The sequence below is a fragment of the Oryctolagus cuniculus genome, chromosome 2 (genome assembly GCF_964237555.1).
Source record: "Oryctolagus cuniculus chromosome 2, mOryCun1.1, whole genome shotgun sequence".
Lineage (NCBI taxonomy): Eukaryota > Metazoa > Chordata > Mammalia > Lagomorpha > Leporidae > Oryctolagus > Oryctolagus cuniculus.
The window spans coordinates 141,899,742-141,924,661 of NC_091433.1; the positions used below are offsets into that span (position 1 = coordinate 141,899,742).

General features: G+C 40.9%; 1 protein-coding gene and 1 pseudogene across 1 annotated transcript in view; one reads left to right on the plus strand and one right to left on the minus strand.

Annotated features, from left to right (window-relative positions):
* Nucleotides 1–24,920, minus strand: part of PAPOLG (poly(A) polymerase gamma) — a 43,017-nt gene that overhangs the window by 11,762 nt on the left and 6,335 nt on the right. Inside the window, exons 4-13 of the mRNA XM_002709855.5 lie at nucleotides 22,095–22,176; nucleotides 21,750–21,859; nucleotides 19,387–19,440; nucleotides 17,065–17,176; nucleotides 13,389–13,478; nucleotides 6,827–6,965; nucleotides 6,135–6,207; nucleotides 5,300–5,420; nucleotides 4,889–4,973; nucleotides 4,176–4,229 (exon numbers count right to left, since the gene is read on the minus strand). Of these exons, the coding sequence (XP_002709901.1) occupies nucleotides 4,176–4,229; nucleotides 4,889–4,973; nucleotides 5,300–5,420; nucleotides 6,135–6,207; nucleotides 6,827–6,965; nucleotides 13,389–13,478; nucleotides 17,065–17,176; nucleotides 19,387–19,440; nucleotides 21,750–21,859; nucleotides 22,095–22,176 (920 nt within the window). The remainder of the gene's footprint in view (nucleotides 1–4,175; nucleotides 4,230–4,888; nucleotides 4,974–5,299; nucleotides 5,421–6,134; nucleotides 6,208–6,826; nucleotides 6,966–13,388; nucleotides 13,479–17,064; nucleotides 17,177–19,386; nucleotides 19,441–21,749; nucleotides 21,860–22,094; nucleotides 22,177–24,920) is intronic.
* On the plus strand, nucleotides 96–906 carry LOC108176392 (mitochondrial import receptor subunit TOM5 homolog; annotated as a pseudogene).

Below are 24,920 nucleotides of genomic sequence, written 5' to 3' on the forward strand. Positions count from 1 at the left end.
CTTACAACAATATTAAGTTTGGAAACTACACTCATGTAAACTAAGCAGCCTATTAGCTATGCAGCTTAAACATCATTTAAAAAATTTAGTTCAATATGATAGAGACTTTAAAAATACTATCAAGTAAATGACAACTTCAGTGATTTTTTTTTTAAAGAAATGGTCTATTTAATATTTAATGCATTCTTTTTTTTTTTTTTTTATTTTTTGACAGGCAGAGTGGACAGTGAGAGAGAGAGACAGAGAGAAAGGTCTTCCTTTTTCTGTTGGTTCACCCTCCAATGGCCGCCGTGGCCAGCGCGCTGCGGCTGGCGCCACCGCGCTTATCCGATGGCAGGAGCCAGGAGCCAGGTGCTTTTCCTGGTCTCCCATGGGGTGCAGGGCCCAAGCACTCAGGCCATCCTCCACTGCACTCCCTGGCCACAGCAGAGAGCTGGCCTGGAAGAGGGGCAACCGGGACAGAATCTGGCGCCTTGACCGGGACTAGAACCTGGTGTGCCGGCGCCGCAAGGCGAAGGATTAGCCTAGTGAGCTGCGGCGCCGGCCTTTAATGCATTCTTGAAGATGAAATAGCCATGACTGGAGCATGAACAAAAACTATTGTTTAATCTGATCCTGATTCTTCTTCTATTTTTGGATCTTATGTCTAAGTGGAAATGAGGGGGCACAGACAGGAAGTGGGGTTGGGCTGAGTGCTAGGTGGCCACTGAGAACTGGAGACCACAGCACTAAGGCTAGAAGCCGTGAGGCACAGTGGCACTAGAGGGTCTAGTACCGAAGCTGCACTCAGAGGAGATGAAACTGCAGATGCACAAGGATGTGATATCTTCTATAGGGAATTTACTCATCTACGTGGCCCTGCTGTGAGTCATTCCTTTTATCTTAAAGAAATTGGATAGCATATGAAGATTGGGCATCACACTTGGATAAATGAGATGAAGAACCTGGTTATAGTTTCTACTCCTTTCTGCAAATGAATAGGCCCAGAAAGGTATTAGACTCTAATAGAAGAGAAATAAAAATTTTGCTAGTTAAGTTTGGCTCTAGTAATAGACCTTCATAGCTAAAATACAAAACTATTTAGGAAATATGAAGAGACTTGTGGTTACAGTGAGCCCTTCGGCCTGTGACAGACAGCCTCCATGAATGCTGCTGTAAATGTAAAGAATATCTGTCTTCTAGCAAATATAAACTATAAGGGAATAATATCTGAAATGGCCTTGTCTTGTCGATCATTTCTGTTTACCTGTTTATTTCTGCCTCGAGTATATTTGTGAAGAGCCTTTTGCAATTAGTTATGTTTTATGGAAGTCATAATATGCCCACAGTGATATTTAAGCACAAGACCATTAATCTTTATTTTTAATAAATGTACCAATTTAAAAAATTATTTTAAAAATGTGTATATTCCCTAAGGTTAAGATATATTTAAATTATGCAAACAAAAATGCTAACATTGGCACATAAATTCTGAATCAAACATGCTCTGATTTTCACAAAACACTAGCCCTTCCATTTAAAAAATAATTCACAGGCTGGCATTGTGGCATAGTGGGCTAAGCCTCTGCCTGCAATGCCAGCATCCCATATAGGCCTTGGTTTGTGTCCTGATTGCTCCACTTCTCATCCAGCTCCCTGCTAATGGCCTGGGAAGGAAGCAGAGAATGGCCCAAGTGCTTGGGCCCCTGCCACCCCCGTGGGAAATCCAGATGAAGCTCCTGCTCCTAGCTTTGGCCTGGCTGTTGCAGCCTTCTGGAGAGTAAACCAGAGAATTAAAGATCTATTGATCTCTCTCTTTCAAATAAATTATTTTGAAAAATTCACTATCATTAGGATGATAACAGTATTCTGCAGCTTCGTTTTCACTTAAGAAATGTTGACTAATGTTAGTCCTATTACCTTACTGGTGACTTCTGTGAATTAGAAATAACTAAGAATTAAAAAAAAATTTTTTTCAAATGCTGACAAAGGCTTACACATTATAATTGTGTTTCATGGGAGCTGGCGCTGTGGAGTAGCAGGTTAAGCTGCTATCTGCAGCACAGTGCCAGCCTGGCTGCCAATCCAGCTCCCTGCTAATGCACCTGAGAAAGCAGCAGAAGATGGCCCAAGTGCTAGGGCCCCTGCACCCACATGGGGAGACCTGGAAGAAGGTCCCAGCTTCGGATCAGCCCAGCTCCGGCTGTTGTGGCCATTTGGGGAGTGAGCCAGCAGATGGAAGATCTCTTTCTCTGTCTCTCCCTCTCTGTAACTCTGCCTTTCAAATAAAATTAAAAAAAAAAAAAAAAATTGCGTTTCACTAGTAGATACATGAAACTTTTTGATTTATTCCAGTTATCTAAATGGGAGGTTTAGGGGCTGGCACTGTGGCATAGCGGGTAAAGCCGCTGCCTACAGTGCAAGCATCCCGTATGGACGCTGGTTCAAGTCCCTGCTGTTCCACTTTCAATCCAGCTCTCTGCTATGGCCTGGGAAGGCAGTGGAAGATGGCCCAAGTCCTTGGGCCCCTGAACCCCCAAGGGAGACCTGGAAGAAGCTCATGGCTCTTGGCTTCAGATCAGCCCAGCTCCGGCCGATGTGGCCAATTGGGGAGTGAACCAGCAGATGGAAGACCTCTCTTTCTCTCTGCCTCTCCTTCTCTCTCTGTGTAACTCTAACTTTCAAATAAATAAATAAAGGAGGTTTAAAAACTTTTTCTGTCAAGTTTGGCAAATATTTTAGTTCTCTGAGCCACAGTTTCTGTTGCAACCATTCAATTCTGCTATGAAGCATGGAAGCAGCCACTGTCATATGTGAATGAAGAAAGGCTGTTTTTTTTTTTTTTTTGACAGGCAGTTAGACAGTGAGAGAGAGAGAGAGAGAGAGAGAGAGACAGAGAGAAAGGTCTTCCTTCCGTTGGTTCACCCCCCAAAATGGCCATATGGCCAGCGCGCTATGCCGATCCAAAGCCAGGAGCCAGGTGCTTCTTCCTGGTCTCCCATGCGGGTGCAGGCACCTAAGCACTTGAGCCATCCTCCACTGCCTTCCCGGGCCACAGCAGAGAGCTGCACTGGAAAAGGAGCCATGGGGACAGAATCCGGCGCCCCAACTGGGACTACAACGCGGAGTACCGGTGCCACAGGCGGAGGATTAGCCAAATGAGCTGCGGCACCAGCCAAGAAAGGCTGTTTTAACAAATGTTATAAAATATAAATAGCAGATTGAATTTGCCCTAGACAATAGCTCCCTGACCCTCGATCTATAAAAATACACTGTTTCAATGAAAGGATTATTTACAAGGTCCCTTTAATTACCAACAAAATAAGCATTAAAGCCTTAAAGCAGGGTCTGGTTTTATGGTACAGCAGGTTAAACTGCTGCCTGTAGCACCTACATCCCATATGGGCACTGATTCAAGATCCAGCTGCTCTGCTTCCGACCCAGCTCCCTGCTAGTGTACATGAAAAAACAGCAGAAAATGATTCCAAGTCCTTCGGCCCCTCACCCGGAAGAAGCTCCAGGCTCTTGGCTTTGGATTGGCTCAGCTCCAGTTGTTGTAGCCATTTGGGGAATGAACCAGTAGATGGAAGATATCTCTCTATCTCTGCCTTTCCCTCTAACTTTGCCTTTCACATAAAATATAAATAAATGAAAAACCTTGAAGCAACAGTAAGACATTACTGTGTTTATGCCTAATGGGAGTCTGGGATGTGATAATACTGGAGGCAGAGATGAATTTAGATGGAATAGAAAGATTACACTGCTCCTTGACCAAAAATATATCCTATCTATTTACAGAAACTTAAAGCTCTGAAGCCACTCAACCACCCTCTTCTAAAATAAAAGGATATATAAAATGTCTTTTTCTTTAAGTTTTGATGGAGGAAAACATTACAGTAAGGAAATTAAGAAGAATCTGGATATCAAAATCGTCCAAATTATGTCAAAATTTTTGCTTACATCTCATCCTGAAAAGCAACAAAAAGCAAAATCTGTACATATATCTTTATATCACTCCTGACGCTGGAATATTAACTTGAAGGCATTTCTTAAACAAGCTTGTTCCATGGTTATGTATATTAGTTACCAATTTCATAATTCTGAAAATCAAGCACTTACCATTTTATAAATGGCAAAGCACCATATAAATATACTAGTATATATTGTAGGTAAACAAATTGAAATCTAAGTCTTACCACTCTAGATGGTTTTCTTCTGTTGATGCACTGGCAGTCAACACTATATAATGTCTATGAAGAATTTCCAGCAACAATCAGAAAGAAAAAAAAGGCAGACATATTGTTAGGGTCTGCTTTTCCATCATTTCTTTTTCTCTCTCCTTTCTAATGAACAAAAGAGTTAAATATGCAAACAACCTATGAAAACTACAACATTCTCTGACTTTGACAAAATTAATTCTATACCTGCAATTTAAAATCAATTCACTTGGGGCAGGCATTTGGCTCAGAAGTCAAGATGCTGGTTAACAATCCTGCATCCCAAATTGGAATGTCTGGGTTTGATATAGGGCTCCTGACTTGTCTCCAGCTAATGTGGACCCCAGGAAAGGCTGGGTCTTTTCTATCCACATCAGGAACCTCAACTGAGGTCCTGGCTCTTGGTCCAGTTTGGTGTTACCATTGGGGAGTGAAACTATCAATGGGTGTTTTCTCTACCTTTTTCTCTCTGCCTCTCAAAATATATTAAATAAGACCAAAATAATCCACTTAAAAATCATCAATACTGCATTAGATAATACTAAAGAAATCCTGTTATCACTTAGATTTATGTTAACCTATTCTCTACCTTACTTAAATATACAGGTGAGCTGTCACCTATATTATTTAACATTCTTCTTAAAGAAAAACTAAAACACTCAACACACATACAAAATGCAAAATTTCAATACCTATATTTTTGAAAGAAATTTGGTGGTTCAAGTAGTTTGGACCAATCTGATTTCCCCTGAAGAATTTCATCTGTGACTGCAAGACCTAAAAAAAGAAGGCAGTGATTTTGAAAACTACCAGCTGTTCTATCACCTGACCCCCAAACAACTAACCTTATCAAATTTCTTGAGTAATAAAATGTAAATAAATTATGCCTTTTCTCAGAACATAAAAAGTAAGTTCAATCAGACTGGGCTGGCTTCATTTTTGGCCTTAATATTACATACTTTAGAAAACTACTGAAAAAATATTCATATGCAGACAAATCTTTAGGAAGAATAGGTGTTATAACTCTAACTGCAATAGAGAATAAAACTTTCAACCAAAACCATGTGGGAATATGAAAAGGGCAATAAGGCCAATATGTTTACCTTGTTTAAATTCTTCTACCATTACTGTTCGAGTTGATGTGGACACATTATACGTAGAATTCTGTTGTGGGTAGGCAGGGGTGATTATGGGCATGAGATGATACCTATCTGATGGATTTACCTGTGAAATTAGAAGCAGAATAATTGATCTATTCTCCTATTTCAGTTGTCCTCACTTCATTTCCCCACAAGTCTGAAGAATATGAAATATAAATTTAATACTACATTTCCTTAATTCTTACAAGTTCATCTCCCCCCACCTGCATTTCTTTCTGAAGTTGGAATGTGTCTGATAGTCAAAATCAAAGGAAACTCTGAACAAGTTTATTTTTCCTCAGAACAGCTACTAACGTTATCTGGTCCAATAATTCTCAATCCTTTTTCTGCATCTACTCAATAGATGACTTCCTGTTGGTTGCCCAGAGGAATGCATACTTACTCTAAAAGCAAATTAAAATGCAAGGAACATGGGAATTATGCTATCTTGAAACCATGAACCTGCTTTAAACTGCATGCAAAGTAAATCTTTTTTATACTTTAATACACTATTATTAGTAACTAATTACTTGTGAGGCAGTTTTCCACAATGGATTATGACACTGTGGTTGACATATCCACTCATCTAGTCCTACACGGGTGATTTTTCACAACATAACATTTGGATCAGCATTAGAGGTTTAAATCATTTGCACAAAAACCACAGCAGAGAACAAAAAGACTACAGTTATACAGAAGGAAGATAAGCAGAAACAAGAGGAATTATCTTTAACTAGACTGTAATCTAAAGAAACATTTTTCTAAAATATTCAATGACATTCCATTATAAATCACATACCCGGGGATCCCAGACAGGCAAATTCAAGTTGCTTTCTTCTGGCTGCTTCAACAGCACAGGATTTGGCCATTCCCTAACATGAAGAAGGCAAATTAACTCACGTAAGATCTCACTTCAGGTATCAAGAAATACCAAAATCATTAGATTGTTCTAATCTTCATATAAGCAGATGTTCTAGATATTTGGTATTAAAAAATGTGTATATAGGAAAAGACTGCTTATTTTAAAGCAGTGATCTTAGAAAGGGCAAACATTACTTTGTCCATTAGCTGCTAATTAATTTACATCTGATTCTTTCCCTTCCTTCTCATTTGTTTTCATGGACTTAATTCTGATGTTTTAATAAAAGCATCAGCTAATATTTACTGAAAATACTAACAGAATAATGCATCACCTATCATTAGTATCTTGTTTAACAGATAAGCAGAGATTAACAGTCTCACATTGCTAGTAATTTGCAGAGCCAAATCTATCATAACCACTTTTCCAAACTAAAGGCCCACATTCATAGAACCCCGGCAGAAAGTTGCCATCTGGATGTCCCACTATTGCCTCAAATGTAGTGTTCTTACACTTTTAACGTAAGGAATGTAAAACAGAAAAAGTGTATGCATGGCTCTTACATTTTCAAGTAAATTTATATATATGCAGCAAGTTAGTAAATAGTCAAAAGTATGCATATGAATACTTACCACTTAGAAAAAACTAAAAAGAACTTATGAACTAAAGTAGAAGCTGCTGCATTTGGATATAACTGGCAAGTTCTTGCAACCAGCATAGCCCAGGAGACACCACCAAGGAATCCAAGCATGTTGGAATAAATACCACGCCCTAGACAATTAAAATATTTGTTAATTATTATTAAGATCTTCTTACTATCCTTGACATTCAATCGAATGACTGTAATCTTAAGACTGCTTCTGGGGCCTGTGCTGTGGTGCAGTGGGTTAAATCCCCAGCCTGTAGTGCCAGCATCCCATATGGGAGCCAGTTCAAATCCTATCTCTCCTCTTCTGATCCAGCTTTTTGCCTGGGAAAGCAGTAGGAGATGGACCAAGTGCTTGGGACCCTGCACCCGCATGGGAGACCTGGAGAAAGCTCCTGCTTCGGATCAGCATAGTTCTGGCCATTGTGGTCATTTGGGGAGTGAACCAATGGAATGGAGGATCTCTCTCTCTCTCTCTCTGGCTCTACCTCTCTCTCTGTGACTCTTTTCAAATAAATAAATATTAAAAAAAAAAAAAAAAAAGACTGCTGCTTCGAATTTTTCCCCTATGGACATTAAAATTGGTAAGGAAACCTTCACATTAGGCCCACAGTCTATGAGTAAACCATAAGTTCTCATCTTACTCCCTCTACTTTATACTCTATAAAATACCTCAGAGTTCCAACTGCCCAACTAGGCCCTTATTGACATTCCTTCTCTTTGAATATTTAGGGTTGACAGAAAGATATCTGGAGAGTCTAAAAATAAAGAGGAATAAATATTTCATTAGTAATCATATTCATGAATAGTATTTTACTTTAAAAGTATTTATTTGAGAGACAGAGCTCCTATCTGCTGGTTCACTCCCCAAAAGCTTGCAATGGTTGAGGCACTGAAGCCAGAACGTAATGCAAGTATCCCACATGGATGGCAGGAATCCAACTTACTTGAGTCATTACCCCTGCCTCCCAGGGTCTGCAATGGCGGGAAGCTGAAATCAGCAGGTGAAGTTGGAATTAAACCCAGGCATTCTGATGTGAGTATCCTAACTGATGTCTTAACTGCTAGGCCAACTGCTCACTCCACAAGTAGAATTCTGAAATCAAGTATAAGCTTGAGGACTAACTTCAGTATTTCACAGAAAATGGACACTTCTTCAAAGTAGATCACTGATATTAACTCATTTCTTATATGACAATATGACTTTTTTATAGCAATCTGTAAAATATTATTACCATATTTTATCAAACCTAGGATATCTTCAACTATATAATGCAGCATGATTTTATGGCCCACTAAGCAAACGAGAGAAAAACATACAAAGTATCAATTTCAGACATTAAATATGAAAACCATGCCTCTAAGAATTGACAAAGCATGATATTTAATCTGTAAGAAAAGACAAACTGGGTTATCCCTTCACTGCAAAATATTTTAACTTGACTACACAAGATACTCCAGCCCAAGGACAAATTCTACTTGCTTAAGGTTTTTTTAGACTTTCACTGTCCCACACAGTAGTCATAAACTACTTGTGGCTAATTGTTTCTAACAGTTTGTTTACATAATCACATATAGTATGATCCATCCATGTAAAGTACATTATTCAATGAATTTTAGTACATTGTGTTGTACGACCACTGTCATAACCACTTCTAGAACATTTTCACCACCTCAAAAAGCAAACTTTTACAGTCATACCTCTCATCTTTCCCCACAGTCCTACCAGATATAAGCAACCATTAACTTACTTTCTAACTCTACAGATTTACCTGTTACGGACATTTCATATAAATGAAATCATATAATATGTGGTCTTCTATGACTGACTTCTTTTAATTAACATAATGATTTCAAGGTTCATATATGTTGTAACATATGTATGTATTTCCTTTTATTGCCAAGTAATATTTGACAGTATGGATAGATCATTTGTTGACTGATTCACAGTTCATGGGCATGTGGCTGTTTCCACTTTTTGGCTATATCATGAATAATGGTGCTGTGAACATTTGTGTTTTTATGTGAACATATGTTTTCACTTCTTTTGGGCACTATTTAATTTTAAATATACTGAAATGAAAACTTAAAAATTCAGTTCCTTAGCTGCACATTTCAAGTGCCAAAGAGCCACATGGTTACTGTATTCGGCAGTAAAGACATAAAACATTTCTGTAATCACAGAAAGTTTCATCAGATTGCTATTTTAGAGTATGTAAAACCTGGTGCCACAAGTACAGCACAACTTATATGTATAGTCATGTGCCACCTAACAGTGTTGTGGTCAATGGCTGAGTGCATATATGATGATGATACTACAAGATTATAATAACGGAGCTGAAAAGTTCCTATTGCCTTGTGGATGAAAAGCTGAAGAGACAAGGGAAAAGGAAACTGCAGGGGAAGAAAAGTCACAAAGAATGGTTTGGCAGACACCTTTGCAGACCTCAACAAGTTTGTTGAAAAGTTTGAAAACAGGAGGCTGGCGATGTGGTGTAGGCTAAGCCTCTGCCTGTGGTGCTGGCATCCGACATGGATGGGATTCATATGCTGCTCCTCTTCTGATCCAGCTCAGGGCTTATGGCTTGGGAAAGCAGTGGAAGATGACCCAAATGCTTGGGCCCCTGCACTCACTTGGGAGACCTAGTGGATGCTCCTGGCTTCAGATCAGCCCAGCTCCGGCTGTCGTGGTCAACTGGGGAGTGAACCAGCAGATGGAAAACCTTTCTGTCTCCCCCACTCTTTAATTCTGCCTTTCAAATAAGTAAAATAAATTTTAAAGAAAAAAAAGTTTGAAAACAAGGATCCCAATACTTCAAAGTTGTCATTAACAGAGAAGAATGTAGGGCCGGCGCCGCAGCTCACTAGGCTAATCTTCCGCCTGCGGCGCCGGCAGACAGGTTTCTAGTCCCGGTTGGGGCGCCGGATTCTGTCCTGGTTGCTCCTCTTCCAGTGCAGCTCTCTGCTGTGGCCCAGGAAGGCCTTGGAGGATGCCCCAAGTGCTTGGGCCCTTTACCCGCATGGGAGAGCAGTGTGCCGGCCTTAGTGGCCATTTGGGGTGAACCAACTGAAGGAAGACCTTTCTCTCTCTCTCCCTTACTAACTCTGCCTGTCCAAAAAAACAAAACAAAACAAAAACAAAACAGAGTTTATAGTGCATTTATCTGCTTACAAGCTAACCGATGATGAAAAAAGAGGTTGCATCATAGCATAGTGGGTTAAGCTGCTGCTTGTAATGCTGGCATTCCATATGGGTGCCAATTGGAGTCCTGACTGTTTCACTTCCAATTCAGCTTGAAGCTAATGGCTTGAGAAAACCAGTGGAAGATGGCCCAAGTGTATGAGTCCCTGCCACCCATGGGGGAGAGCTGGAAGAGGCTTGAGGCTCCTGGCTTTGGCCTGGCCCACCTCCAGTCATTGCAGCCATCAGGGGAGTAAACTAGCTGATGGAAGATCTCTTTATCTTTTACTCTGTCTCTGTGTAATGCTGACTTTTGAATAAACAAATCCTTAGAGGGGAAAAAATCTAACCAACATGGACATCTTTCTGAAAACAGTAATACTTCAAGAGCCTCAAGCAAGTCTTTCAGGGATCCAGAAGGCAGCACTGCAATCACAGGAGACAACAGCTACATGTGTGTTTTTGTCCTTGAAGACTTTCTAGCAGGCATGTGAAGGGTGATAATGATACTGATCTTGTGCAAACCTAAGTTAAAGTATTTCTTAGTTTTTAGCAAAAAGAATTTAAAAAAATTAAAAATAGATGAAATCTTGTAGAATAAGGATATGAAGAAAATAATTCTTGTACAGCTGTATGTTTAAGCTAAGTATTATTGATAAAGTAAAAAAGTTGAAAAAGTTAACACTGATAAAGTAAAAAAGTTTCTGTAAGTTAAGGTTATTGTGTCATTCAAGAAAAAAAAACTTTTTGGGGCTGAAGTTGTGGCACAGCAGGTAGAGCGCTGCAACACTGGCATCCCATAAGGGCACTGGTTCATGTCCTGGCTGCTCCACTTCCAATCCAGCTCCCTGTTAACGTGCCAAGGAAAAGTGGCAGAAGATGGCCCAGTACTCGTGCCCCTGCCACCCACTTGGGAGACCAGGATGAAGCTCCCAGCTGGCTATTGTAGCCATTTGGGAAGTGAACCAGTGGATGGAATAGCTCTCTGTTTCTCCTCATCTCTCTTTATGACTCTGACTTTCAAATAAATCAATCTTTAGTAATAAAAAAAGAAAAAAACTTTAAAATAAATTTTGCATAACTTTATAGTGTTAATAAAATCTATAAGTAGTGTATAGTGATGTCCTAGGCCTCCACACTCAATCTATTTTTTTTTTTTTATTTTTATTTTTTGACAGGCAGAGTGGACAGTGAGAGAGAGAGACAGACAGAAAGGTCTTCCTTTGCCGTTGGTTCACCCTCCAATGGCTGCCGCGGCTGGCACGCTACGGCCGGCGCACCGCGCTGATCCGATGGTAGGAGCCAGGTACTTATCCTGGTCTCCCATGGGGTGCAGGGCCCAAGGACTTGGGCTATCCTCCACTGCACTTCCCTGGCCACAGCAGAGAGCTGGCCTGGAAGAGGGGCAACCGGGACAGAATCTGGCACCTTGACCGGGACTAGAACCTGGTGTGCCGGTGCCGCAAGGCGGAGGATTAGCCTAGTGAGCCGTGGCACCGGCCCACACTCAATCTTAATTGACTCACCCACAGCAGCGTCCAGTCCTGCAAGCTATTTCAAGTAAGGGCCCTACATAGATGTGTCATTTTTAGTTTTTACACATTATCTTTATTGTATCTTTGCTATGTTTAGCTATTTTTAGATAAACAAGTAATTACCACTGTGCTACAACTGCCTACAGTATTCACTTTAGTAAAATGCTATATGGGTTTGTAGCCTATGAGCAATAGGCTACACCATATAGCCTAGGTGTGTAGAAGGCTATACCATGTAGAACTGTATGATGTTCACACAATAACGAAATCACCTAAGGACACATTTCTCAGTGCATATCTTCATTGTTATGTAACACATGACTGTAGCTACAGATAACATAGAATGTGTTATGCTAGCTCAGGATTAGGTCCTTTTTTTTTTGACAGGCAGAGTTAGACAGTAAGGGAGAAAGACAGAGAGAAAGGTCTTCCTTTCATTGATTCACCCCCTCCAAATAGCCGCTAAGGCCAGCGCACTGTGCCGATCCAAAGCCAGGAGCCAGGTGCTTCTTCCTGGTCTCCCATGCACTTGGGCCAAGCTTGGGTCTCCAAGCACTTGGGCCATCCTCCACTGCCTTCCCGGGCCACAGCAGAGAGCTGGACTGGAAGAGGAGCCCCGGGGACAGAATCCGGCGCCCCAATAGGGACTAGAACCTGGAGTGCCGGCGCCGCAGGCGGAGGATTAGCCTAGTGAGCTGCGGCGCCGACCCAAGGATTAGGTACTTTTATGAACCATATATATTAAAAAATATAGTTCTAGGTTTTATCAGGAAAATGTTGAAAGATAAAAACAAGTTAAAACCATCACTACAGGCTCTTTATTTAATAAGTTAATTGAATCCTTATGAATCAGACTCTTGGGGTTAGTGTTGTGGCTCAACGGTTGAAGCTGCTGCCTTGGATGGGAGCATCTCATAAGGACACCTGTTTGAGTCCTGGCTGCTCCATCCACTTCCAATCCAGTTCCCTGGTAATGATCTGGGAAGGCAGAGGAAGATGAACTAAGTGTTTGGGTCCCTGCACCTATGTGAGAGACCCAGAGGAAGCTCTTGGTTTTGACCCAGACATTGTGGCCATTTGGGTAGCGAGCCAGTGGATGGAAGATCTCTATCTCTCCCTCTAACTCTGCCTTTTGGATGGATGAATGGATGTATCTTACAAAAAGAAAAAAAAAATCAGGCTCTTTGCTGTTAGTAGAGATACAAAGATAAACAAGATGGTCTTTCCCACAGGGAGCTCAAAAACAAATGAAGTTTCATTCTTCAAGTTCTGACCTTTTTTTTCTTTTTAAGACTTATTTATTTGAAACGTGGAGTTACAAAGGGAGAGGCAGAGAGAGAGAGAGAGAGAGAGAGAGAGAGAGAAAGGTCTTCCATCAACTGGTTAACTCCCCAAATGGCCACAACGTCCAGAGTTGTGCCAATCCAAAGCCATGAGCTCCTTCCAGGTCCTTGCACGTAGATACAGGGGCCCAAGGACTTGGGCCATCTTCTACAGCTTTCCCAGGCCATAGCAGAGAGCTGGATTGGAAGTAGAGCAGCATGGACTCGAATCAGCGCCCACATGAGATGCTGGCACTGCAGGCGACAGCTTTACTCACTATGCCACAGTGCTGGTCCCAAGTTCTGACTTATTTAAACTGCTATCCTGAAACCCTAGATGGAAAGCTTTCAGTTTTCACTCAAGGGAGGAGGGAGAGTCACACATCGGGAAACCATAACCAACGCACCTGAAAAGCTAAGAGCTATTCCAAAGTTTATTGGCCTTAGATAGAATCAATAACTCTGAGTTAAAATTTTATAACGCAAACATAAATGACTTCAGATACTTACTTTTTGCCCATAATTTGACTGCTCTTAAGGTGAGTCTAAAAGTTTCTTTATTTGGCACTAAATGCAAAATTTCATCAGTAACTCTACATCCTGTGAAAGACAAAAGTATTGATTTTTTACTATGCAACAAAATCCAGCTAATTCAAATACCCTTATTTTCAGACTTCCAAATGTTAAAAGTATGAAAGTTAGTAACATATTGGGGTCTATTTTCTATAACTATTTGAAATTCAGCACTTAGGAGAAATTACTTTGCTTTCGAAGGAATAAAAAGTACAGGATACTGCAATCTAAAATTAAAATAAAAGTGAGTTTGGCTGGTGCCGTGGCTCACTAGGCTAATCCTCTACCTGTAGCGCTGGTACCTCAGGTTCTAGTCCTGGTTGTGGTGCTGGATCCTGTCCCTGTGGCTCCTCTTCCAGTCCAGCTCTCTGCTGTGGCCCGGGAAGGCAGTGGAGGATGGCCCAAGTGCTTGGAGACCCAAGCTTGGCCCAAGTGCATGGGAGACCAGGAGGAAGCACCTGGCTCCTGGCTTTGGATTGGCGCAGTGCGCCAGCCATGGCAGCCGTTTGGGGGGTGAACCAACGGAAAAAGGAAGACCTTTCTTTCTCTCTCTCTCTCTCACTGTCTAACTCTGCCTGTCAAAAAAAAAAAAAAAAAAAAAAAAAAAGAGAGAGAGAGAAAGTGACTGACAGAAAAACCATGGTGATTCATGGTGATTCACAACTGGGTATTCACAGACACTTTGTTAAAAGTGAACAAAGTAGGGGCTGGCGCTGCGGTGCAGTGGGTTAACGTCCTGGCCTGAAGCGCCGGCACCCCATATGGCCTCCAGTTTGAGACCCGGCTGCTCCACTTCCAATGCAGCTCTCTGCTTTGGCCTGGGAAAGCAGTAGAAGATGGCCCAAGTCCTTAGGCCCCTGTACCCATGTGGGAGACCCAGAAGAAGCTCTTGGCTCCTGGCTTCGGATGGGTGCAGCTCCAGCTGCTGCGACCCATTGGGGAGTGAACCATCAGATGGAAGACCTCTCTCTCTCTCTCCTCTCTGTGTAACTCTTTCAAATAAATAAATAAATAAATCTTTTTTTAAAAATGAACAAAATAAGCCCCTCATTTCAAGGCAAACATTTGACAAAATTTGCTACCAGTAATAAAATTAAAGCTTTCAAATTAAATTAGAATTTTGGACAACTTACATAAACTTGACACCTTTCTAACACATAAAATTTTTCTGATGAGACTGTGATAATATTAATGGATATGACTCAAAGTTTTATAGTGATGTGTGTTAACATTTGGAAGATTGAAATAGCTTTGTGAATCATCATTTTCTAATAGTTATTTTCCAATCATTATTTTCTAATAGTCCAAGTTATCTTAGCACAATAATCATACATGGGTAAAACATCCATGCAAACAAGACAAACCAATGGATTTTAAGTTAAAAATTCACTGATAAGAGTTTTAGATTCTATATTCAAATTAACCTTTAAAAAACTATCACTTGGGGGCTGGTGCTGTGGCATCGTGGGCTAAGCCTCTGCTTGCAGCGCCCGCATCCCATATGGGCATTGGTTCCTATCCCAGCTGCTCCTCTTATCCAGCTCTCTGCTGTGGCCTGGGAAAGCAGTGAAAGATGGCCCGTAATCCTTGGGCCCCTGCACTCGTGTGGGAGATCCAGAAGAAGCTGCTGTCTCCTGGCTTTGGATTGGCCCAGCTACAGCCATTGTGGCCATTTGGGGAGTGAACCAGTGGATAGAAGATCTTTCTGTCTGACTCTCCCTCTCTCTCTGTAACTCTACCTCTCAAATAAATAAAAAAAACTTAAAAAAATTAAAAAAACAACAACAACAACTATCAGTTGGGAGTGAGAGCTTAGTATAGATATTAAGACATTCACATCCTTCTCATAGGAGTGCCTGGGTTCACTTCCTGGCTCTCGTTCCTGACTCTGGCTTCCCACCAACACGAACTGTGGGGAGAAGCCACCCACATGGGAGATATGGATCATGTTCCCAGTTCCTGGCTCCAGTCCTCGCCAAGTGAACCAGCAATTGGGAGTTCTCTCACATCTCTCTGCCTCTCAAAACAAAAAAACTGAGAGCTGGCATTGTGGCTCAGTAGGCTGAGCCACCACTTGCCACACTGGCAACCCTTATGGGCACAAGTCCCAATCCTGGCTGCTCCACTTCTGATCTAGTTCCCTGCTGATGTGCCTGGGAAGGTGGCTGAAGATGACCCAGAGTGCTTGGGCCCTGACACCTAAGTGAGAGATGAGGATGGAGTTCCTGGTTCCAGGCTTTGACCTAGCCCAGCCCTGGCTGTTGCAGCCATTTGGGGAGTGAATCAATGAATACAAAATCTCTCTCTCTCTCTCATTCTGCTTTTCAAATAAATAAAACAATTAAAAAAAAACCTATCACTTTTATCACGAATATGCTAAGTGAAAGAAGCCAGACACAAAAGACTGCATATTATGATTCCATTTATATGAAATGTCTTGAAAAGGTCAATCTATGGAGATGGAAAATAGTGGCTTCCTGGGACTGGGGGTTGGAAGAGAAAATATAAATGGGCATGAGGGATCTTTTGAAGGTGATCACAAGTTCTAAAATTAATAGTGCTTAACTGTGCAAATATATAAAGTAGTTACCTATCCGTACCTCTGAAAAGGATGAATTTGTTATATAATTATTATTCCACAATAAACTCATTAGCAAGAAAATTTGTCACTGGTCAAATTTTGTTGATTCAAACAATAACCACAGAGGCCAGAGTTGCTGCACAGTAGGTTAAAGCCCTGGCCTGCAGCACTGGCATCCCATATGGGCAGCAGTTTGAGTCACGACTGTTACACTTCCAATCTAGCTCCCTGCTAATGTGCCTGGGAAAACAGGAGAGGATGGCCCAAGTGCCTGGGCCCCTGCACCCACATGGGAGAAGTGGAAGAAGCTCTGGGCTCCTGACTTTGAATCAGCTCCAGCCATTGTGACCATATGGGGAGTGAACCAGCAGATGGAAGCCCTCTTTCTCTCTCTGGCTCTACCTCTCTCTCTGATTCTGTCTTTAAATAAATAAAATAAAAATTAAAAAAAAAATAACCACAAATGTCTGGTATTATAATACTCTTTCCCTTCCCAACTACAATATCTCTAAGAGGCTGGATTTTCCTACTATAAGTTAACCAAAACAAATTATTACAACAGGTTGAGTGTAGAAGCAGATATGACAATCTGGCTATCTTCTAGTAAGTTAAACTAAAGAAATTTGCAAAAAAGTACAAAAAAAGTGCCATTCTTCACACATAAGAATTTGCTTATGTTGATTTATAAATGATTTATTATTATTGTCATTTCTAATTGACTGATATTTTTCAAATGTGTTTTATTTCTATAATACAGTAAATATCAACAGACATAATCTATATAAATTTAAGAGCTTTGGGATTCTCAGTAACTATGAAATCTAAAGATGTTGTGAGACCAGTAAGTTTGCAAATCACTATTATAAACAAACTTTAAAATAAATCTGTGTTTTTTTAGGATACTTAAATGTAGTCAAATTTACTGTATAAAGAAAATTACAAAGCCATTTTTGAGTTAGTTCAAACCCTAGAAAAGTTCATTAATCTATTTGTTTTCAAGCAGAGATCTAAAATTTGTTTCTAGAAGCTTACCATTTAGGCTGCGAATACACCTTATGTCAAGGCTTCTCAGGCGAGAGTCATCTCTTAGATCTAAATTATCTGATATGGTTTGTATTGCCAGTCTTGCAAAGACTAGATCAATCTTTGGAAAGAGGCAAAAAAAAGAGAAATATTACATTTCCTCCTTTCTAATCCATCCTCCCTCACCCTCAAAAATGTAAAAATTCTAATTATTAGTTTGGGAAGTTCTACCAAAACTTCAAAAAGTCTATGTAGGCAATCTCACATGCAAATCATTGAAAGTTTAAGGTAATTAAAATTTCAAGGAAAACATTTTAATTTTAGCATATATGCTGAAAAAATAAAAAACCAAAACCAAGACATCAAGATCTCTTTAGTGGATTTCTAGATGAAGATGGGAGATTCAGCACACACTTACATTCACTCCTTCTTGAATTCCCACTATTATGTCAGGAAAATTTTGCTTTGCATTTTTGCTCAGTTTTAATTTGATGTTAAAGGCATAACCCATTAAGAATAATGAGAGGGGCTGGCGCTGTGGCGTAGAGGGTAAAGCCGCTGCCTGTAGCAGGCATCCCATATGGGCAGCTGTTCAAGTCCCAGCTGTTCTACTTCCAATCCAGCTCTCCTATGGCCTGGGATAGCAGCAGAAGATGGCCTAAGTCCTTGGGCCCCCGCACCCACGCGGGAAACCCAGAAGAAGCTCTTGGCTCCTGGCTTTGGATTGGCACAGCTCTGGCTGTTGTGGCCTACTGGGGAGTGAACCAGCGGATGGAAACCCCCCCCACTTCTCTCTGTATAACTCTTTCAAATAAATAAATAAATAAATCTTTTTAAAAAAATGAGAATAACAGAACACAAGAGCAAAAGCTATGAAAGCTAGAAAGCAGATGGACAAGCCTTAACAGATCCAACAGATGTTAGAAAGCAGATAAATAATGTTATACCTAGGAAATAAAGGAGGCCATAAATACGTATATAACCACAACAAAAATATGAAGACGTGGGAAGAGATTAAAAAAAAAAAAAAAAGGCAGCTCTGATACATATGAATGTTAGGCTTCCAGAAAAAAAAGAGAAAATAAAGGCAGAAAATCTAATCGAATTCAATATATGTTCCATGAAGCTAGGAACAAATGTTTCCAAATTCAAAGAGGATCACTGAGTACCACTACACTGATTGAAAAAACAGATATTAAAAGAATACTCTCATGAATTTTACAACTATGAAGGCAAAAAAAAAAAAAAATCATGTAAGTTTCCCAAGGGAGACAAAAATCAGTCTTTTCTTTTTCTGTTGGTTCACCCCCCAAGTGGTTGCTATGGCTGGCGTGCTGCGCCGATCCAAAGCCAGGAGCCAGTGCGGGTGCAGGGCCCAAGCACTTGGGCCATCCTCCACTGCCTTCCTGGGTCACAGCAGAGAGCTGGACTGGAAGAGGAGCAACAGAGACAGAATCTGGCACCCCGACAGGGACTAGAACCCGGGTTGCTGGCACCGCAGGCGAAGGATTAGCCTAGTGAACCATGGCGCTGGCTCAAACTCAGTCTTAAATACAAAGAATGAGGAGAACATTATTTCTCAAAGGCAGCAAAGAAGGGAGAGGACAGTAAAAGATCTTCAAAATTTTGAGAAAAATTCTCTTAAAACCTAGACTATTACACTTGGCTAAATTATCAAATGTAAGAATAGAATAAAGACACTGTTAAAGCAAGACATTGAAAAATGTACTCTTTCTCAAGAAGCTAGTGAATGAACTCCACTAAAATGAGAGTAAAAAAACTTGAGAGAAGCAAAAGGAAATTCCAGGATGGCATTAAAGGAAGATGCCCAGGTGACAGCTGTATACCAGTCATGGAGTTCAGATTTTTGCAACATGATAATGACATAATACCTGATCAATCTAAATTTACTTAAGAGAGTTAGACAAGAAGAGATTGGGTTTGAGCTGGTCATAAGTATACAAAAACAAGCAAACAAAACTCTGGAAGAAACTCTATTATACTTAGGGATAAGCTTTGAGTACTGTTTCTAAGATCTTAATAATGTAAACACTGAATATTGTTCCAACCAAAATTAAAGTAACACAATTATTTTAAAGAGATTATAGGAATGAAAGGGTGAACAAAAATAAAAGTCACGGGGATAGGAATAGAGGTTAGTTCATTTTCCATGCTGAGGAAGTCAACAGAAATAGAAAACACTAGTATTTAATTCTTTAAAATATGTGCCTATGTTGTCTAATACAAAAAGAAGCCAAAAAAACTTTCTTCTAACAAAAAATTCTTAGGTTAAATAGTTCAAATGAAAGAAAACAATATTTAAATACTTACTTCAATACCATCAAATTCAAATTTTATAACAGGTACAAAGGCATCTTCTACAGCCTACAAAAAAGAAAAAACAACTGTTAACACAAGTGTAATTCTTTTCTATTTTTTTATGATTTTATTATTGTGGCCAGTGCTGTGGCACAGTGCACTAAAGTCCTGGCCTGCAGTACCAGCATCCCAAAGGGGACCAGGTTCAAGTCCTGGCTGCTCCACTTCCAATCCAGCTCCTTGGTAATGGTGCCTAGGAAGGCAGCTGAGCACTGCCCCAGTCCCCCGAAGAAGTTCCTGGCTTTGAATCAGCTTAGCTTCAGCTGTTGAAGCCATTTGGGGAGTGAACCAGCAGATGGTTCTCTCTCTACCTCTCTCTCTAACTCTGCTTTTCAAATAAAGTAAATAATAAATCTTAAAAAAAAAAAAAAAAAAAAAAAGGTTTTACTCATTTGAGAAGTTTAAGTTACAGACAGAAACATCTTCCATCTGCTGGTTCATTCCCCAAATGGCCACAACAGCTGGAGCTGAGCCGACTGGAAGCCAGAAGCTTCTTCTGGGTCTACAACATGGGTGGGAGGGGCTCAAGCACTTGGGTCATCTTCCACTGCTTTCTCAGGCCATAAGTAGAGGGCCAGATAGGAGGAAGAGCTGCTGGGATATAAACCAGTGCCCAGGCAGAGGCTGGGCCAGGAACCAGAAGTTTCTTCTGGTTCTCCCACATGGGTCCAGGGTCCCAAGCACTTAGGCCATCCTCTGCTGCTTTCCCAGGCTATAGCAGAGAGCTGGATCAGAAGTGGAGCAGCTGGGACCCAAACCGGCACCCATGACATGCCGGTACTGCAAGTGGTTGTTTTACCCACTACACCACAGCACCGGTCCCAAATTTTTATTTATTTATAGGAAAGTCAGAAAGAGAGAGAGTGCACAAGCGAACAAATCTTCCATGCAGGCGTTCACTCCCCAAATGGCCATGACAGCAAGGGATGGGCCAGGCCGAAGCCAGGACCCAGGAGCTTCATTCAGGTCTCCCACATGGGTGCAGGGGCCCAAGCATTTAGGCTATCCTCTGCTGCCTTCCAAGGCACCTCAGCAGGAGCTGGACTGGAAACAGAGCAGTCAGAACTTGAACCAGTGTCATATGGGATGCCAGTCTACGCAGATGGAGGCTTAACCTGCTATGCCACAGTGCCAGCCCCTTGGTTAAATATTTATTTAGTTAGTTGAAACAGTTACAGATAGACACAGATGGAGACAGGGATCTTCCATGTTTCCCTAAATGGCCGCAATATCCTGGGCTGGGCCAGGCCAAAGCCAGGAAGCTGGAATTCTCTCCCTCTCTCTTGCTGTAACTTTTTCCAAATAAATAAATTTTACAAAATTACTAACTGGGGGCTGGCGCAGCGGCTCACTTGGCTAATCCTCCGCCTGCCGCGCCAGCACCCTGGGATCTAGTCCCGGTTGGGACACGGGATTCTGTCCCAGTTGCCCCTCTTCCAGTCCAGCTCTCTGCTGTGACCTGGGAATACAGTGGAGGATGGCCCAGGTGCTTGGGCCCTGCACCTGCAAGGGAGACAAGGAAGAAAACACCTGGCTCCTGGCTTCAGATCGGCGCAGCGCCCGCCGTAGCAGCCATTTGGGGGGTGAACCAACGGAAGGGAGGTCCTTTCTCTCTGTCTAAAAATCTGCCTGACCAAAAAAAAAAAAAAAAAAAAAAAAATTAGTAACTGGGGCAGATGTTGTAGAGGAGGTTAAGCTGCTGCCTGTGATGCCAGAATCTTATATGGGTACTAATTCGAATCCTGGCTGCTCCACTTCTGATCCAGCTCCTTGCTATGGCTGGGAAAGCAGCAGAGGAGGGCCCAAGTGATTGGGCCACTGCACCCATGTGGGAGACTGTGAAGAAACTCCTGGCTTCTGCCCCAGCTCTGGCAGTTGGAGCCATCTGGGGAGTGAACCAGCATATGCAAGACTTCTCTCTCTGTAACTCTGGCTTTCAAATAAATTACTAACTGAACTTCACACATAGTAGCACCCATAATTTGACGCACATCAATCCTTTATCAGACATTATAGTAAATGGCTTATGTAAATTATCTCAGTTCTGATGAAAACCTTAGAAAAAGGTTGTGTCTCTGTTTTACAGATGAGAAAACTGAAACTCATAAATAACAGGTAACTTGACTAAGGTCTAAGAGCTGACGTGGTAGATTCTGGATATAACTCAAATCTCTATAAAGTCCATATTTCTTAATTTTTATGCATTATTTTAACAAGACACAGCAACTTTCTAAGAAATATTTTAATAATCATAAGCCTTGCTTTTCCAGGTATTTGCTACTATGACTAAATATTAAATGCTGGAGGATACTTACTCTTAAGTTTCTAATGCCATCTTGATGTTTCAGTTTTTCAAAAAAAGACTGAAAAAAATCAGATCTCTCTACATGTCTTGGAGCTACACAAAGTGCATCAATATCAGCTCCTGCAAATCAAAGTATTTCTTATCAGAAGAGTATATTATGTATTATATTGTTAAAGAAGAAAAAATAAACATACAAGCATGTATACAGAAGAAAGTATGAAGATGAATATAAGAAAATGTTAATAATGGTTAGCTATGAGTACCAGGAATTGTGTTCTTCAGTCTTTTCTAGTTATGAACAAGTAAGACTTTACTACTGAAAGTTTCTATCACCAGAACATAAAAAAGAAGTTACCTTTGGTGTGTACTCCAAGCCTATAGGATCCAAATGTGAAAATTTTACCACCAACAGTAGCCACAACTGAAGGTGGGAGATTCTAGAATAAAGCAAAAGTATTCAAGATATTTAGCATAAAAAACATCTAAATACTTCTGCCATTTAGTCGACCACATGATACATAGTACATTAATCAACCATATTAACAGGAAATTTGTAAAAGCACTTCAGGTTGCAAGTTGAAGCAAAGAGGATATTCTCAGAGACTCAGAGAAGACAAACAAAGTTGATGACCACTACACAAGCCTATATCTCTATTTTAAGAAAAAGATTTTGTATTACCTGACTCTACTTGACTCCAATTGTCTGTGTTTGGCTTCAACACACTCAAATCTCCAAAGTATGATCCTATGTACTGGTCTTCCTTTCTGAAGGAATTTAATCTCTTTCTATTTATCTGTCAATGTCCCTTGCTCATCCTTTCTGGATATTTTTCAAAGTTCATTTGAAGTTCTACATCTTCTATAAAGCCTTCCCTGATTATCCTCATTCTTTAATAAGTTCTTTTTCCTCTGTGCTCCTCAACCATTATAATCTTGAAATTCATTTATACTATTTTACTGAACTTTTTTTTTTTTAAGACAGGCAGAGTGGACAGTGAGAGAGAGAGACAGAGAGAAAGGTCTTCCTTTGCCGTTGGTTCACCCTCCAACGGCCGCCGTGGCCAGCACAGCGCGCTGATCCGATGGCAGAAGCCAGGTACTTATCCTGGTCTCCCATGGGGTGCAGGGCCCAAGTACCTGGGCCATCCTCCACTGCACTCCCGGGCCACAGCAGAGAGCTGGCCTGGAAGAGGGGCAACCGGGACAGAATCCAGCGCCCGGACTGGGACTAGAACCTGGTGTGCCGGCACCGCAAGGCAGAGGATTAGCCTAGTGAGCCGTGGTGCCAGCCCTTTACTGAACTTTTTTGTATGTAAATTATCTCTTCACCAATATTTAAATCTCTCAAAAATGAGAAATGCATCTACTAGTTTTCAGTATTTCCATAATGCCAAGTACAAATACCTGCAGCTTAACTAGAAAAATATCTGTATTTTTATGTATATTATGCTACATGCTGTTTAATGCATATTAAGGATTCAAGAGTATCACAATTTTATAGCTAGAAAGGAGTCACTAAATTTATTGATGACTAACATGAATCAAAAGGATACAGAAGCCCAGGGCCTTAAAAAGTTTATTGGTTTGCCTTTCTGCTTTTAAAAATATGATCCTTGTATGATTTGAGAATGATATACAAAATCCAGGGTATAATGCTTTTTCCCACAGCTATCCTATTGAACCAAAATGCCTAGAACTGGGGTTCAAAATTATTTAAAATTTATCCCAATTGTGTATAGAATACTCCAATGATTTTTTAAAAAGATTTATTTATTTATTTGAAAGGCAGAGTTACAGAGGCAGAGAGGCAGAGAGAGAGAGAGAGAGAGAGGTCTTCCATCTGCTGGTTCACTCCCCAAATGGCTGCTCGGCAGGAGCTGGGCTGACTGAAGCCAGGAGCCTGGAGCTTCTTCCATGTCTCCCATGGGGGTGTAGGGGCCCAAGCACTTGCGCCATCCTCCACTGCTTTCCCAAGCACATTAGCAGGGAGCTGGATCAGAAGTGGAGCAGCTGGGACTTGACTGGCGTCCATACAGGATGCCGGCACTGCAGGCCAGGGCTTTAACCCACTGCACCAGCTCTTCCAGTGATTTTTAATCTAACTCCAACCCTTATTATTTTTCAAACTAAAATATACAAAAAAGCATAGTGGACAGAGAAAATGACCAATTACCTAATCTATTCAATGGAAGATGTTAAAACAGACTGAATTTTCTGATTTATTGTAACTAGCTTTCACCTGCTCAAAATCTGACTTATCCAACAACCTCAGCTATCAATAACCCTGCTGAAAGCTCAGATTAGCCAGATAGGCTTCTGGCAGCAGAAATAAGTAGCATAAAGACCATGTTAAACTCAGTGACTGTAGTCTTAGGAGACTCATAACCTTATTAAATCCACTGTTTAAAAGAACCAATTCCATACATTCATCCTGGATATAAAAAAAAAGTTGTAACAGAATTCTCTAATAGGTGATTATATAATTTCTAAAGTCATGCAAATTAAAATGTAATCAATTTCAAAGGAAAAACAGTTAAGCTGCAGGAGGGGCAAGAAGTTGCACTGTCACAGGAGTAGATGTTTAGCACAGTGGTTAGGACACCACATTCCATATTGAAGGGCCTGAGTTTTTCCAGCTCTAGCTCCTGACTTCAGCTTACCACCAATGCAGACCTTACAAGGCAAGTGGTGAAAGCTCAAGTAATTGGGTTTCTGCTATCTATGTGGGAAATCTGTACTTCAATACCAGCTCATGGTTCTAGTCCCAGTTAGACTTAACTGTTGCAGGCATCTGGGGAGAAAACCACTGGATGGGTGCTTTATTTTTCCCCATCTCTCTGCCTCTCAAATCAATAAACAATTTTAAAATTTTTTGGAAGTTGTGTATTTGCAAACTCCTATGTCTCAAGGGCCCAGCAGTTATGGAAATAAGGGAATCTCACCTGAGAAACAGAAACAACAGGCAAATGGTAGTCATAATATCAGAGAGAACAGGAAATGGTGAGGGCCACAGCACTGGGGGACAGGAGCCTAATCCCACTCAAGCTTTTTTCTGCTGTGCACAAGAGCAGGCTCATTGCCACCAGATTTTATACTTCATAAGAAGTCTGAAATCTGGCTTGTAACAAAAGTAAAACCTTGTGAGATTCAAATTTTGGCTCACTTCATATGGATTGAATAA